Source organism: Micromys minutus (assembly GCF_963924665.1).
Source record: "Micromys minutus genome assembly, chromosome: 10".
In the NCBI taxonomy this organism is placed as follows: Eukaryota; Metazoa; Chordata; class Mammalia; order Rodentia; family Muridae; genus Micromys; species Micromys minutus.
The window spans coordinates 65817893-65831310 of NC_137979.1; the positions used below are offsets into that span (position 1 = coordinate 65817893).

The 13418-nt window shown below is 49.4% G+C and overlaps 1 protein-coding gene across 2 annotated transcripts; it reads right to left on the reverse strand.

Annotated features, from left to right (window-relative positions):
• Nucleotides 1-156: 156 nt before the first annotated feature.
• On the reverse strand, nt 157-7405 carry DUS1L (dihydrouridine synthase 1 like). Of its 2 annotated transcripts, none has more exons than XM_080923250.1 (14): nt 7327-7405; nt 6441-6687; nt 5819-5927; nt 5155-5205; nt 4702-4814; nt 3918-4000; nt 3564-3667; nt 3224-3368; nt 2901-2997; nt 2726-2814; nt 2097-2242; nt 797-834; nt 575-650; nt 157-468 (listed from the first exon to the last, which is right to left on the reverse strand). In XM_080923250.1, exons 2-14 carry the CDS (start codon nt 6675-6677, stop codon nt 329-331), a joined length of 1428 nt encoding a protein of 475 aa, XP_080779376.1. In that variant the 5' UTR covers nt 6678-6687; nt 7327-7405; the 3' UTR covers nt 157-328. The 2 variants fall into 2 exon arrangements, with proteins under 2 accessions (XP_080779376.1, XP_080779375.1); XM_080923249.1 differs by having other exon boundaries at nt 7236-7368.
• Between the last annotated feature and the right edge of the window lie 6013 nt (nt 7406-13418).

Sequence of the window (13418 nt, forward strand, 5' to 3'; positions counted from 1 at the left end):
CCCCAGGCTCCCTCCCTTTCTGCTTGTGTCTCCTGGATACTCCGACCACTCATAAGAGGAGGGGAGGTCCACTGAGTCAATAGGAGCCTTAGGCCATTACTAAAGATCTCAACAAACACATCTCTGAAATGGTTTATTTATTGTTGAATGCTGGAAACACAAGTGTGGGAACAGGACAAGTCCAAGGCTGCCCTTGGTGCAGCATTGCCAGGCTCCCACCTGCAGACATCAACATGTTCTGTGTCAAAGAGGAGATTCCCTGAGTATAGGCATTTCCTTAGAGTGTCCAGGCTTCAGTGGCTGGGGTGGAGATGTCTCTTGCTGAATTTCAGGCTAGGGCACTACCCATGACTTCAGAGAAACCACTTGGTGTTACAGGCCTCACTTGCTGGGCTTCTTGCAGTCCAGGCTGGATCCCTTTCCAGGCCAGAGACTTCTCTAATTTGGTCTTAAAAAGCAATCCATGACCTGACAGGAAGGGCAAGAGAAGAATGGGGGTCAGGAAGGTTATAGTCATACACCGTAGATGCTGCTGGAGGGTGGTTGGGGCTGGTTACAGCGGGCATCTGCTCACCTGGGCAATCTGCTGTCTCTCTGAAAGCTCGCTTCTTGCAGCAGCCACGGCATAGATTAAATACACACCTATTGCCCTGTGTATATAGGAAAGCTAATGAGCTGAGGTCAACACGTGTATTTGGGCTAAATTCTGAGGTAAGTAAGTAGTACCAGACTCCAGCAGCAAAAGGGACACCCATGAAGACTGTTTGCCCACAGAACAACAGAAGGGCCAGCTCACCTTTGGATTTCCACATTGGTCACATTTTGCATATTTGGCTGGGGAAGAAAAGGGCAGGGTGAATGGGATGAAGGAGGCAGGGCTGGTCAAGCAGCTGCCATCCACCTCTACAGAGCTGCAGTGTTCAGTCTGCGCATATGCCTGAATGCCAGAAGAGGGCACCAGATCTCAACCCAGTGGTTCATGGGAATTGAACTCAGGACCTCTGGAAGAGCATCAGTGAAAGTATTCTTAATTTGTGAGCCCTCTGAGGTTCCCACCTCTACCAAGCTTGCTGTGGACACCCAGGCCAGAAAACTGAGTAAGGACAGAGGATGTAGCTAGTTATGACAAGAGATGGCTGATGGCAGACCAATCATGGCCTCGCTGGAAACAAACAGCAGGTGGGCTGCCCACACTACCCCTAGCATCCAGAGCCCTAGGTCTGTTACTAAAAACAGGACATCCAAGTGTGGTGGCTTAATAAGCCTACAATCCTAGCATTCAGTTTGCTGCTGAGTATAAAGTCAGAACACTACACAGTGAAATCCAAGGCATCTCGGATTACAGATTGTGACCTGTGCCAAGAAACAAAGGGGGCAAAATCAGAACCCCTGTCCTATATGTCCACTTCCTGTGGTGGAGAATCGCAGGCCCATACTACCACGGCATTCCCTTATAAGTAGTCCATACAGGACTTCCTACTGTCTCCTCAGTCTTGCAAAGCTCAGATTAAACTTCCAGGGAACTGCCACCAAACTGCTGAACCTCTAGGAAGCAGCTGAGTGTGTGAGCCCAGATTGCCAAAATGACTAGGTCACAGAGGACAATACCCTGGAATGAGACCTCAAGCTACACACCTAGAAACCATACTGGGAAATCCTGCATCTCTATGAGAGAGGGTAGCATCTTCACCCCAATCTATCTGGGTCAGGATCCTGGCTCACCACCATGCAAGGGTGAGGCACACCCAGGACTCAGCAGGCTGAAGAGAGCCCTAGTGACAGTCTTTGTCATATAAACAAACTCCTGTGGTCACTTGAACAACACCTGGCTGAGGAGCTTGTACAATGGCCTTGTCTGATATATTCAGTAGGGTTATAGTCATACACTATAGATGAGATTCAAAGGCCCCTTACAGGTTCTTAGTGTCTAAAGTCTGGTCTGGGCACAGTATTGCTGGGAGAACTGTCCCTAGACATCTGTTTCTGGATCTAGGCATTAAACTTGACTCCTATCCCAAGTAAAGATGATGAAGATAAATGAAGAGGTTTTCAGGCAGCCTGTCCAAAAACCTGGCTTCAACAGGAGTAGCACTCACGTTTCAGGGAAGGGTCAAAGTTTTTGTGAGGATTCCTCAGTTGTTTCTTCAGCTTATTCTTGGACAAGCCCTCCATGCTGCCCTCCTCTTCCTCCAGAGCCCGCTTGCTTCGACCAGCACTATTTTCCTTGCTCCCTTCCCTAGGTCTAAAGGGAAAGGACAGTGAGCAGCATCTAAGCACTTCAGTACTACATGGAGCAGATTGCAGAAGGGGTTCCAAGGCAAACAGGCTGGAGAGCCATAGGTGGCAAGGACATGCATGGTTCTCCCACTCATCCCAAGTAACTATTCTTGGCTGCCCAGGCAAACAGGGCTTGTCCAAGGACACAGGACATAGGTACAGTTTACACAATAGAATGGCTAACAGAAATTAAGCCTTCCTGGAATGACATCTAAGGTTCAGAGTCTCAGGGTCTTTGACACTTTGCACATCAGGCTGAGATCACAGATGACAGCCTACCCACTTTAGAGATTTCAACCCCAGGGTCTACCTGTTAACCCCAAGGACAAAGCCACACCCATGACACACAGACTCTCCTCTTCCTCCACCCAGAACAGGGACTTGCCGACTAGAACAATGGCAAAGGGCACCTGTGCACGTGCTCCCAGGGTAGGCTGGCTTGACTCACCCTGGCCGGATGTAGGGTTGGCAGATCCAATGGAAAGCAGGTAAGTTGTCAGCTAGCTTCACTCCTTCTTGCTGCCTGGACATGTCCTCCTGTAAAAGTCCAAGGCCTGTCAAAGACTAAACTGCTGGCCCTCTACAGAACTTGCTGGGCTCCCATGCACCAGCCCTGCACCTGCCTGACACCGAAGCTTTAGCGCCTGGCTCACAGCAGCCACGCCCTCCAGGGTCTTCACTTTGGCCAGCTCCTCTCGAAGCTGCTGATGTACCTGTAGCCTGAGGCAGATGCCTGTCACTCCCAGTCACCACCTAGGCCAAGTCCTAGGCAAATGGCCAATTATCTCTTCCCACTGAGGCTTCTGCCCTCCCTCACTGCCAAGTCCCCAGTCCTTCAGCAGACTTGGTGGCAAGTTGTTTTGGGAAGACTACAGAACACTCTAGGCAGGGTTCTGACACTGCCCAGAGAAACCCGCTCTAAACTCCTGCCCAAGGAGCAACTCACGTGTGGTGCCACAGCTTGAAGAGATGGGCCCGGACATAGGATAGCGGGCAAGGGTGCTGCCGTACAATGTCAAGGTACTCATCGGCTAGCTCCCACACAGCAGGACTCCGGCCCTCAAAGAGGGCAGGGTTGTGCAGGTTCCCCTCTGGGAAGAAGGCAAGGAAGAAAGCTTGTAACACTTTCCTGGTCACTCAAGTCACTGGCTCACTAGAGAGCGGTCAAATCTGGAAAACGGTCTGAGAGCTTAGTTTGGGCTCCTTGGAGCAGACATGACAGTGAACACCATCTACTTAAACAGGTCTATAAGGACAGAACAGGGCTGAGGCATGCATCTGCTCACCTGCACTCATGACCCCCTGTACGCCTGTGTCCTGGATGCACCTCTCCACATCCTGCAGGCACCGGATGTTCCCATTGGCAAACACAGGAATTCCCACAGCCTTCCTGTTGGGGGAAAGGAAAGCCTGACCCTACACCATGCCAGGGTGGTGCTAAGCCAGGAGGGGCAGATACCAACCACCAAGTTCTATCTTGTTGAGATGCCTTGGCTTTTATGGCATTGTTGCCTTCCCTCCCAGATATAGGGCATCATTATAAGTAATGCTGAACACCCCAAGGTGTGGAACTAGGTTTATGCCGCTTCCACAAAGTCCAGTGGACCAATGACTGCCCCAAACCCACTATATCTGCTCACCGAACTGCCTTGATGTGCTCCCAGGAGGCTGTTCCAGCCATGGGTCCCTTCTGCTCCTTGGTGCGCCCATGCACAGTCAGCAGCTAGGACAGACCAACACTTGGTTCAACCCTGCTCTACGCAAAGGTCCCAAACAATACAAGGGATCTGCTCAAGTTTCCCCGCTTTCCATGCTGGGAGGAACCAAGGCCATCTGGCATGGATCTGTCCCTGGTCCCAGGGTCTTGAGAGCCCTTGCCCCTCTGGAAGAGCCCCAGGCTGCAATCAGAAAATGTGAGTCAAGAGGCAGAACCCTGAGTACAGGAAAACTCTGGAGAACTCAGGATGTAGGGTGCTGAGTGAGGGTGGCTCCTGCTACTTCCAGAAACCACTTGTCTCTTTGCATACTTGGCCAGGCTCAACATGCAGGGCAGGGAAGAGGACCAGGTCGGCTACCTCCATAGCTTAAGCCCAGGCTTCCAGAGAGGCCAGGCAACGCTGGCTGATGTCTAGAGAGACTGAGATGTGGTAGTAAACCCAATGTTACTCTCCACTCAGACAACGCCCTGGAGCTGGAATGGCAGTTTTAGAGGTCTGAGGCCAGGGTAGCAGGTCTTAAACAAGTGGGGCCAGGAGAGGCCCACTGCCCTGATCAAAGAAAATGTCTTGGCTGCAGCCACCACTCCAGCTGCAGAAGCAAGAGCCATCTCTGTTGTTAGAAGATTGTCATGGACAGACTGTGCTCAAATGTGAGGCCAGGTTGCCTGCTAGATCCCAACAACCACCCTGGGAGCCATGGCCTCACCTGACAGCCAGCCTTCTCCAGCATCTGGGCGTACCTCACTGTCTTGTCAATCTCTGGGAAGACACGAATTTTGCACGTGACAGGAACAGAAAGTCGCTCATGAGCCAACAGAACTGAGAAAGAAAAAAAAAAAAAAAACAGTCTCTGAGGGAACCACAGCACTACTCCAAGGTGGCCAAACCCCAATATGTCCCCATGGGGCACTGGGAGCTAACAGGAGTAAGGACACTGTCCTAGCACTTAACGTCTGAGTCTAAGGGGATAGTTGGTATGTACCAGGGGACTCTATAGTCACCTCCTTCCAGCAGGGAAAGTGCTGTGGCCAAGAGCCCCCAGAGGGATCACCGTTGTCCTCTCTTGAGCCCCAACCAAGCAGCTGTGCTTAGGAGCCCCTGCCAGACTGTCTCTCTGGGGCGACTCACTCGCTGACACAGTGGCATGCAGCCAACTCACTCATTCTTTGCAGAAGATCCCACTCCTCCTGCAGAAAAGCGCCATAGTGACCTGCAGAGGATGAGAGTGGCCCTCATTACATCCACGTTGCCATGAATTCCCCTGCTAGGCTGGCCAGCTCCTCAGAATACAGAGGACTCCACAGCTAGGCTGGGTGTATGAGCACCAGCCTTCACACAGAATCCCCAACATCAGTAGAGTCTGTGATTAGAGCAGGATCAAAAAGGAAGTCAAACAGCTTCTTAGCCTTGACTTTGGAGCTTTGTCTGCTATGCTGTCAAAACTCTAAAGGAGGCCACACATAAAACTTACACCACGCAGCCTCAGACTAATAATGCTTGTTTGGGGGCCCAGTGAGCCCACGTGTGGGATTAGAGAGCCAAGGACTTCCCCACCAGCTGGTCACATTTATCAGTAGGATGCCTATGTGGCCAGCAGAATCTGGTCTCCAGACAAGCACCTGGGAACTCTCCAGATGAAAAGAACAGGAAAAGGGCTGCTTGCTGACTACAGGTTCCACCATAGTCAGAGGCAGGGATTAACTCCCCATGCCCTCCGATACCCAGGCTCCACCAGGACAAGCCTGGACCCCTGCTGTGCAGGCCTAGTGGACTCAGCACTGGCCTGGATAGGTGTCAACACAGGACTGTAGAAATAAACTCACCTCTCTTGGCTATCATCTGTGGGCAGCCCAAGTTCAGGTCAATGGCATCACAGTAATCTTGTGCTAGGAGAGCTGCCTGGACAAACACCTCTGGGTCATTGGCACAGAACTGAAGAAGAAATGAATGTCACCTTTGGTCAGACCAGGTCTAGGACTCTCCCTGCCTAGGCCACCCAGCCCTGGGAGGAATCCCATGGTAACTGCATGAGCTATGGTCTTTCCACCAACATTTACAATATGGGAAGATGGGAAGCATCTCATACCACTAGGGATATGAGCCGTACGTGATGTGTAACAGAAACCACTGGCAGGCTTCTAAAGAACTGACAGTTCTCCACAGGAGGGCACTGAGACAGAGGAGAAGTGTCAAGGTGATAATGGTGTTACAGATCCTTCACGCTCTCCAAGCTGCCCCTTCACCAGGACTAAGGCTAGCTCCCAGCTTAGGGGATGCTCACTCAGCAGCTGTTTCCTAATGCATGTGTCATGCAGGACTGAAGGGACGGGACCCCACCCTCCCCCTGGGTTATACGTATATGGTGGGGACAGCTTGGGAATGCTGTCCCTATATACACAGTCTAGAACTCAGGTGCCACCCAGTAGCCACTGTCCCTCTGCTCACCTGCACAATGAGAGGTCTGTCCTCAGGGCACACATCACAATATAGGTTCTCTTTCCGGTAGTTAGCATCTCTAACGAAGACCTGGGCATGTAGCATAGGGGTGTAGCATAGCTGAGCTCCATGGCGGCGGCTTAGCAGTCTCCAGGCTAGCTCACTCTGGTCCACCATGGGTGCTACCACATGTCGGGCACCCCCCAGGGTGCGGCTCCAAAACTCAAAACCCTGCAGTTTGGGCATCCTCTCCACACTAAGGGCAGAAGAAGAACAAGCTCTCATTTCAGCCATAATATACTATCATCATACCTCAGGAGGATACGAAGTTCAATTCAAGGGGCTGACCACTCAGTCATGGCTGCCGGCTCTCCCAAACACACGAAGACAACAGGAGAGGTATACGAAGGCACAGGGTCGAGCTGTCCTCCCTCAGAGACCTTTCTAGCAGTGACCCTGACATATCATTCACTCTCTCTGGACCTTACCCCCTCATTTACTACTGCATCAAACGGCAGCCTGGTGGAACAGGTGTGGAGGATAAACAATTCTGTGCCCGAACAAGGAAATCTGCGTCCCTGCAGGCCGGACCTGGCCAGGTGAGACCACCTGACTACATGAGGCCTGACGTCGCCTCACACCTCTTGAGTTGGGAGAGCAGCAAGCAGGTCAGCCCCAAAGGCCTCTTTCCTGGTCTGGCCTAGAGCCTGCTGCGCTGACCCTACTACCCCTTGGGCTGGCTGGGGGCCCGAGGTAGCCTCCGGACGACGTCAAAGGGGCTTGAATTAGGACTACTTCCCGCACCGTCGGTGCTGGCCGGGGCTCGATGAAGGCCTGTGGCTGCGGGCACGCTCCAAAGAAAGGGACACACGAGGCCCCATAGCCTCTGTCTTACCCGCGGCGCCGCCAGAAGGACCCGCTGGAAGGCGGCAGCAGCCGCCGGGAACTGTGGCTCAGACTCAGCGGACCACCGCCGGAAGTGCCGAAGCCGGAAGCGCACTACCAGGCGCTCCGCACAGTCTGTGGTGCTTCAAAGAACAAAATCCTCGGAAACTGCAGCTCAGCGCTGAAGGGACCGGCCCCACGGAAACTGGAGTTGAGTAAAAGTACAGACTGCGCATGCCCGGGGACACGTTGTCCCTTCCAGACAATTGGCACTGGGAGACCTTTCCTCCCACTTCTATCCCCAACCCACCCACGCATTGCAGCCCTTGGTTCTTCAGACACAAGGCATAAATTCAATATAACACCACAATAGGAAACGAGATAAAGAATTATTACTTCAGATCCTGGATAGGAAAGGCTACAAGAGGCCTGTCCTTCGTTGAGTAATGAGCCGCTTCCTAGAGGAAAGGAACAAGCATAGAGAAATATGGTGTTAGGCGGACAGTGATGGCCTACACTTTTAATCCCATCATTCAGAAGGCAGAGGCAGGCGTCCCCCCACCCCCAGTCTCAAAAACAAAAACAAACAAAAAAGCTTTCTCTTCAGTTCCTTTTGTCAGGGTATTTTAAACAGGAAACAAAATTATGATGGTAAACTGTTATTGTTCTTAATTTATTTATTTAATGTATATGAGTACACTGTCGCTGCCTTCAGACACATCATAATAAGGAATCGGATCCCGTTACAGATGGCTGTGAGCCACCATGTGATTGCTGGGAATTGAACTCAGGACCTCTGGAAGAGCAGTCAGTGCTCTTAACCACTGAGTTATCTCTCCAGCCCCAATAAACTATTCTTGCTTAACTGAGGTCAGTATTCATATGGTTTACGTGGTGATTTCCGAACCCCAACAATAGCAGTTCCAGCATTCTTGATCCTTTCTGTAGATCTGAGCTTTTACCTGTTATAATTGTCCCTTGAGCTAAACTGTCTTTTAGTCCTGACAGATCTGAAAGATCAATGACCTCATTTCACTTGTTAGTAAATCTCTGAAACCCCAACCAAAAGAAGAAGAAAGAAAGGAAAAGAAGACATCAGCTGAATATGGTGATACATACTTGTACTTCCAGACAGCCTGGAACTCTCCATCCTCCTGAGCTCTGGGATTGCAAACATGTATCACCACACAGGTTTGCTAAACTTCTTTCACCCATAAATTAATTTTTTTCAGCAATATTTCAGCCATTCTCCATTCTCCCTCCCCACCCCTCTTAACAGGATCTCTAACCCAGGTTGGCTTTGAATTAGGTTTTTAGATGAAGATCTGAGGATGACCTTGAATTCCTGTTCCTCTGGTCTCCCCACCTCCCAAGTACTTCATTTATGCTGTGCCGAAAATCAAACCCAAGCCTTGTGTGTGTTGGACAATCGTTCTACCGGCTCAGCCACATCCCCAGCCCTTTCTTTTCTTTTTTTTTTTAAAGATTTATTTTTATTTTATGTATTTATTTTATGCATGTGAGTACATTGTCACTGCCTTCAGACACACCAGAAGAGGGCATCGGATCCCTTTACAGATGGCTGTGAGCCACCATATGGTTTCTGGGAATTGAACTCTGAACTTCTGCAAGAGCAGCCAGTGCTCTTAACCACTGAGCCATCTCTCTAGCGCCCCCTCCTCCACCAGCCCTTTCTTACTTTTTTCCCCCCACTTGTCTTTTGTCTATGAAACTGCCTAAGTTTCCATTGTTAGCACCATCTTGCCTGGAATTCTTTGTTTTACTCTGAGATCCCTTTGGGTGAGCTTGGGCTTTCTCTACCCTTAGGTTGGCCTGCCCCCTAGTGGAACCTTCCAGCACTGTTCCAGACGAGGCAGCACAGGTCACCCCTGATTCAATAAGTGGCAACTGGGACTGGGCAGCCTATGATTTCCACTCATCTCTCTTGGCGGGGACCCACTGTTTTACTGGAAAGCTGGGTAAAGACACTGAGACTGGGTTCCTCTTTTTGCCTCCCCAGAACTGAACTTTGAACCTCCAGAGGCCACTTGGTGAGAAAGGACTCCGGCAAAGAGCTGGGTGGAAAGAGCCTTTAGTAGCCTGTACTGTGGCCTTAGGCTAGCCTCTGGCTTTGTCCTTACCTGCACCCATTTAGAGTGTGGGCAGAGAGGGGGATGGGCCAAGGCAAGTGCCCCAAACTCACACTCCCTTCCTGACAGGATTTGGTAGATTTCCTGAACACTGTTTTCCCTTTGGCTGAGAATCCTCAGAACAGCTTCCAGGACTTTCACGCCTTTCTGGAGACTTTTCACCAGAAAAGGCTGCTTTGCTGGGGACTGTCCTCTGAACCCCTTTGGCCACCGGGAGTATGTGACCCTTTCAGTTTAGTGTGACTCACACAGCTGCTCTGATGTCGTCAGGGTCTGCCAATGTGCGTTCCCTCTGTTCTCTTCCCCCCTTCTTTGAAATGGGAGCTCATCGTGTGTACCCTTAGTTGGCCTGGACGTGATAAACCAGACTGGCCTCAGACTCATAAGAGATCAGCCTGCTTCTGCCTCCTCTGTGCTGGGACAAGAGGGCATGAGTGGTGTACGCGACTGTGCCTAGAAACAAAACCTTAAAGGCAACAGCAACTGAACCAAACGGTGTATTCTAAGAACAACCCTGTATGTCTCTCTCCCACCTATCCTTCCTAATACATAAAGATGGTGTTATCATTAGTTTTCTTGTTTGGGCCTGTTCTTTCAAACAGGGTCTTACATGGCTGACTTGGAACTGACTCTACAGCCCAGACTAGCCTCAAACTCACGGTGGTCTTCTAGTTCCATCCACCCAAGGATTAAAGGTGAGTTCCACCATCTTGAGCTTACCTATCTTTCCCATTTGTTGTCTTGAAGCTCATGCCTTGTTTCCCTATTCATGCCTCTCATTTGGACACACACAGTCCCGTTCTGTTGGTCACCTAGAGTAGATATGTAGGTTCTCTACAATATTTTTCAGTTTTATACTGTTTTACAATGGATGTGTGTATGTTTGTGTGCACATGTGTGTGTATATGTGTGTTCATGTGTGTGTGTATGCATATGTGTGTATGCACGTGTACATGTGTATGTGTGTATATATGCGTGGGCGTGCATGGGCATATGTATGTGTGTGTGTATGTGTGTGTAGGTGTATAAGGAACACGTCCCAAGAAGCATGAACACTGAGGTGCTTTTTCTATGTGCTGCCAAATCTCCCCCTTGAGACCCTTTGTTCTGTGCTTCCCACAGGGTGGCTTTGACACGGTCCCTGCAACCCCCTGTGGCTTTGCAACTGTGTCAGCCTGACAGATAAGGAATCATCCTTGTGTGACTATCATTTTTTTATTTCTCTTATAATGAGAGGTTGAGCATCTTTTTATATGGTTAGAGGTCTAATTGACTATTATTTTGTTTATAAATCCCTTCTTAAACAGCTTCATGGAGGCATAATTAATATTTTAAAAATATATACAAAGTTTCGATTACATGTTTATAGACACCCATATATTCAAGTGAAACTGTTCCGGTCAGATGATGAAAGTGTTTATCACTCCTCCCGGTTTCCCTGGGCCCCTCCTCAGCCTTCTTCATCCATGAGTGTTTGTTGCTTTATATGTGTACTTTCGAGGGCTTTACTCCCATGGAACTGTGTTAGATTTTTGGTTTTGGTCTGAGGCACAGGGCTCATTCTTTCCGTGGCTGAGCAGTGTACTTTTACAGAATGTTCCGAAAATTGTTTCTCCATTCACCTGTTTATGATCTGGAGTGGCTTCTCCGGCCATTGCTAGGAATGTTCTTGTCAAATCTTCATGTGAACAGAGGGTAATTTATATACCTAGGAGTGGAATGGCAGATCATGTATGTTTTGAAATGGGTTTCATATAGTCCAGGCTGGCCTCAAATTCTCTATGTAGCCAAGAATGACCTCGAATTCCTGATCCCTCTGCCTTTCTACCCAAATGAGTGCTAGGATTACAGATATGTGCCAACATACCTGGATTCATGTTCCTCCTCCTTCTCCTCTCTCTCTCTCTCTCTCTCTCTCTCTCTGTCTGTCTATCTCTCTCTGTCTCTCTCTGTCTCTCTCTCTCTCTCTCTCTGTCTCTCTCTGTCTCTCTCTCTCTCTGTCTCTCTGTCTCTCTCTCTCTCTCTCTCTCTCTCTCTGTCTGTCTATCTCTCTCTGTCTCTCTCTGTCTCTCTCTCTCTGTCTCTCTCTCTCTCTCTCTCTGTGTGTGTGTGTATGGGGCTTATTTGATTTATTCCTCCCAATCACAGTCCATATGAAAGGAAGTCAGGGCAGATTTCAAACAGAGATCTGAAGTCAGGAACTGAAGCAGAGGCCATAGAGGAACACTGCTTGCTGTCAGCATGGCTGTGTGATTTCTTTGGTTGCTGCTATAGGCTCTGCTTTACAAACATAAATTCCCAGTCCCTGAGACCATCTCACCCATTCTGGTGAAGCATGCGAATCATTACCCTTTGCCCTTCTGCTCTATATAGTCTACCTAAACTGCCCCCCCCAAAAGGATTTATGGGGCTGGAGAGATGGCTCAGCAGTTAAGAGCACTGACTGCTCTTCCAGAGGTCCTGAGTTCAATTCCCAGCAACCACATGGTGGCTCACAACCATCTGTAATGGGATCAGATGCCCCCTTCTGGTGTGTCTGAGGACAGTGACAGTGTACTCAAAAAATGAATACATAAATAAAATTTAAAAATAAGTAAGAGACTTATTGTATGTGAATGAATGCTTGCCTGGACTGAGGAGGTCAGAAGATGGTGTGGGATTCCCTGGAACTGGAGTTGTGATGGTTGTGAGTGGCCACGTGGGGTTCTGAGAATCAAACTCATCCTCTGGAAGAGCATTCAGTGCTCTTAGCCACTGAGCCATCTCTCTAGACTGAGTTTTAGTTTTCCTATTTTCGCCGTCTTGTTAGGTATGTTCTTTATTGCTTGCGGCAGCATGTGGTCCTTTGTTAGGTTATAGGTGCATGCCACCTTCCCAGTTTACATTCTTTCCTTCCTCCTCTCTCCCCCTCCCCCATCCTTCCTTCCCTGTTTTCTGGTTATGGAGATGAAACCCAGGGCCACTTGAACAGTAGATGAGCACTCTACCCTGAACTACATCCAAGCCCGCTGGCCTCTTCCGGTTTCTCTAAGAGAATTCTGCCTGTCAGCATTAGCTGACACTTTTGTCTTCCCTATTCAAGATTTTTCTGGTTCTTGGTGAATAAATAATTTTAAAAAGATGAAACCTTTTAGGCAGTGGTGGTGCATACCTTTAATCTCTGCACTCAGGAGGCAGAGGCAGGTAGATCTCTGTGAGTTCAAGGTCAGCCTGGTCTACAGATGGAGGACAGCCAACACTGTTGAACAGAGAAACCCTGTCTGCAAAAACCAAACCAAACCTGTTTGGTGCATTAGGCTGTATTAAGCTATGAGAGTCATTCAACCCTTCAACCTAGATGGTCTGTCTTTTACCAATGTGGTAAAAGGCCTGGCTGCTTTAACGTGGTAAAAGGTCACCTAGGTAGGGAGGCCTCTGAGGTGGGAAAGGAACTTCATTTCTGGTACCAATTAGCAGTAAGGTGGTGGGCTCCTTGCCCAACTTACCATTCTGAGTTACTAGGCAGGCTCTTCTGGTCCTCTAACTACACCGCCTTCCTTTCTTTTTCTCCTCCCTATTCTCTCTCCCTTTTTGTTCCTGGGATGGAACTCAGGATCTAAGAAATTCCAATTAATCCCACTCACATACCCATTGAACAGGTATGTAGTCCAAGTCAGCCCTGAACTAGTAATCATCTTGCCTCAGACTCTCAGGTGCTCATCACAGAGGTACACTGCCATGGAGACCTTTATGGGACTGGGGCCTTTCTGTGCCCTTATGATTCCCCACGCTCCTCTCACCACTCCCCCGCACCAGTCGATCTCACATTTGGACTCAGTATTTCTCTGTCCTTGCTCAGTTGATATTACATACAGAGTGTGTGTGTGTGTGCAGGAGGGTTGGGTAGAAACATCACCCAACCCATCTTCCCACAAGGAGAAAAAGCTTTTGCTTCTACTTTCTTGTTGGGTTT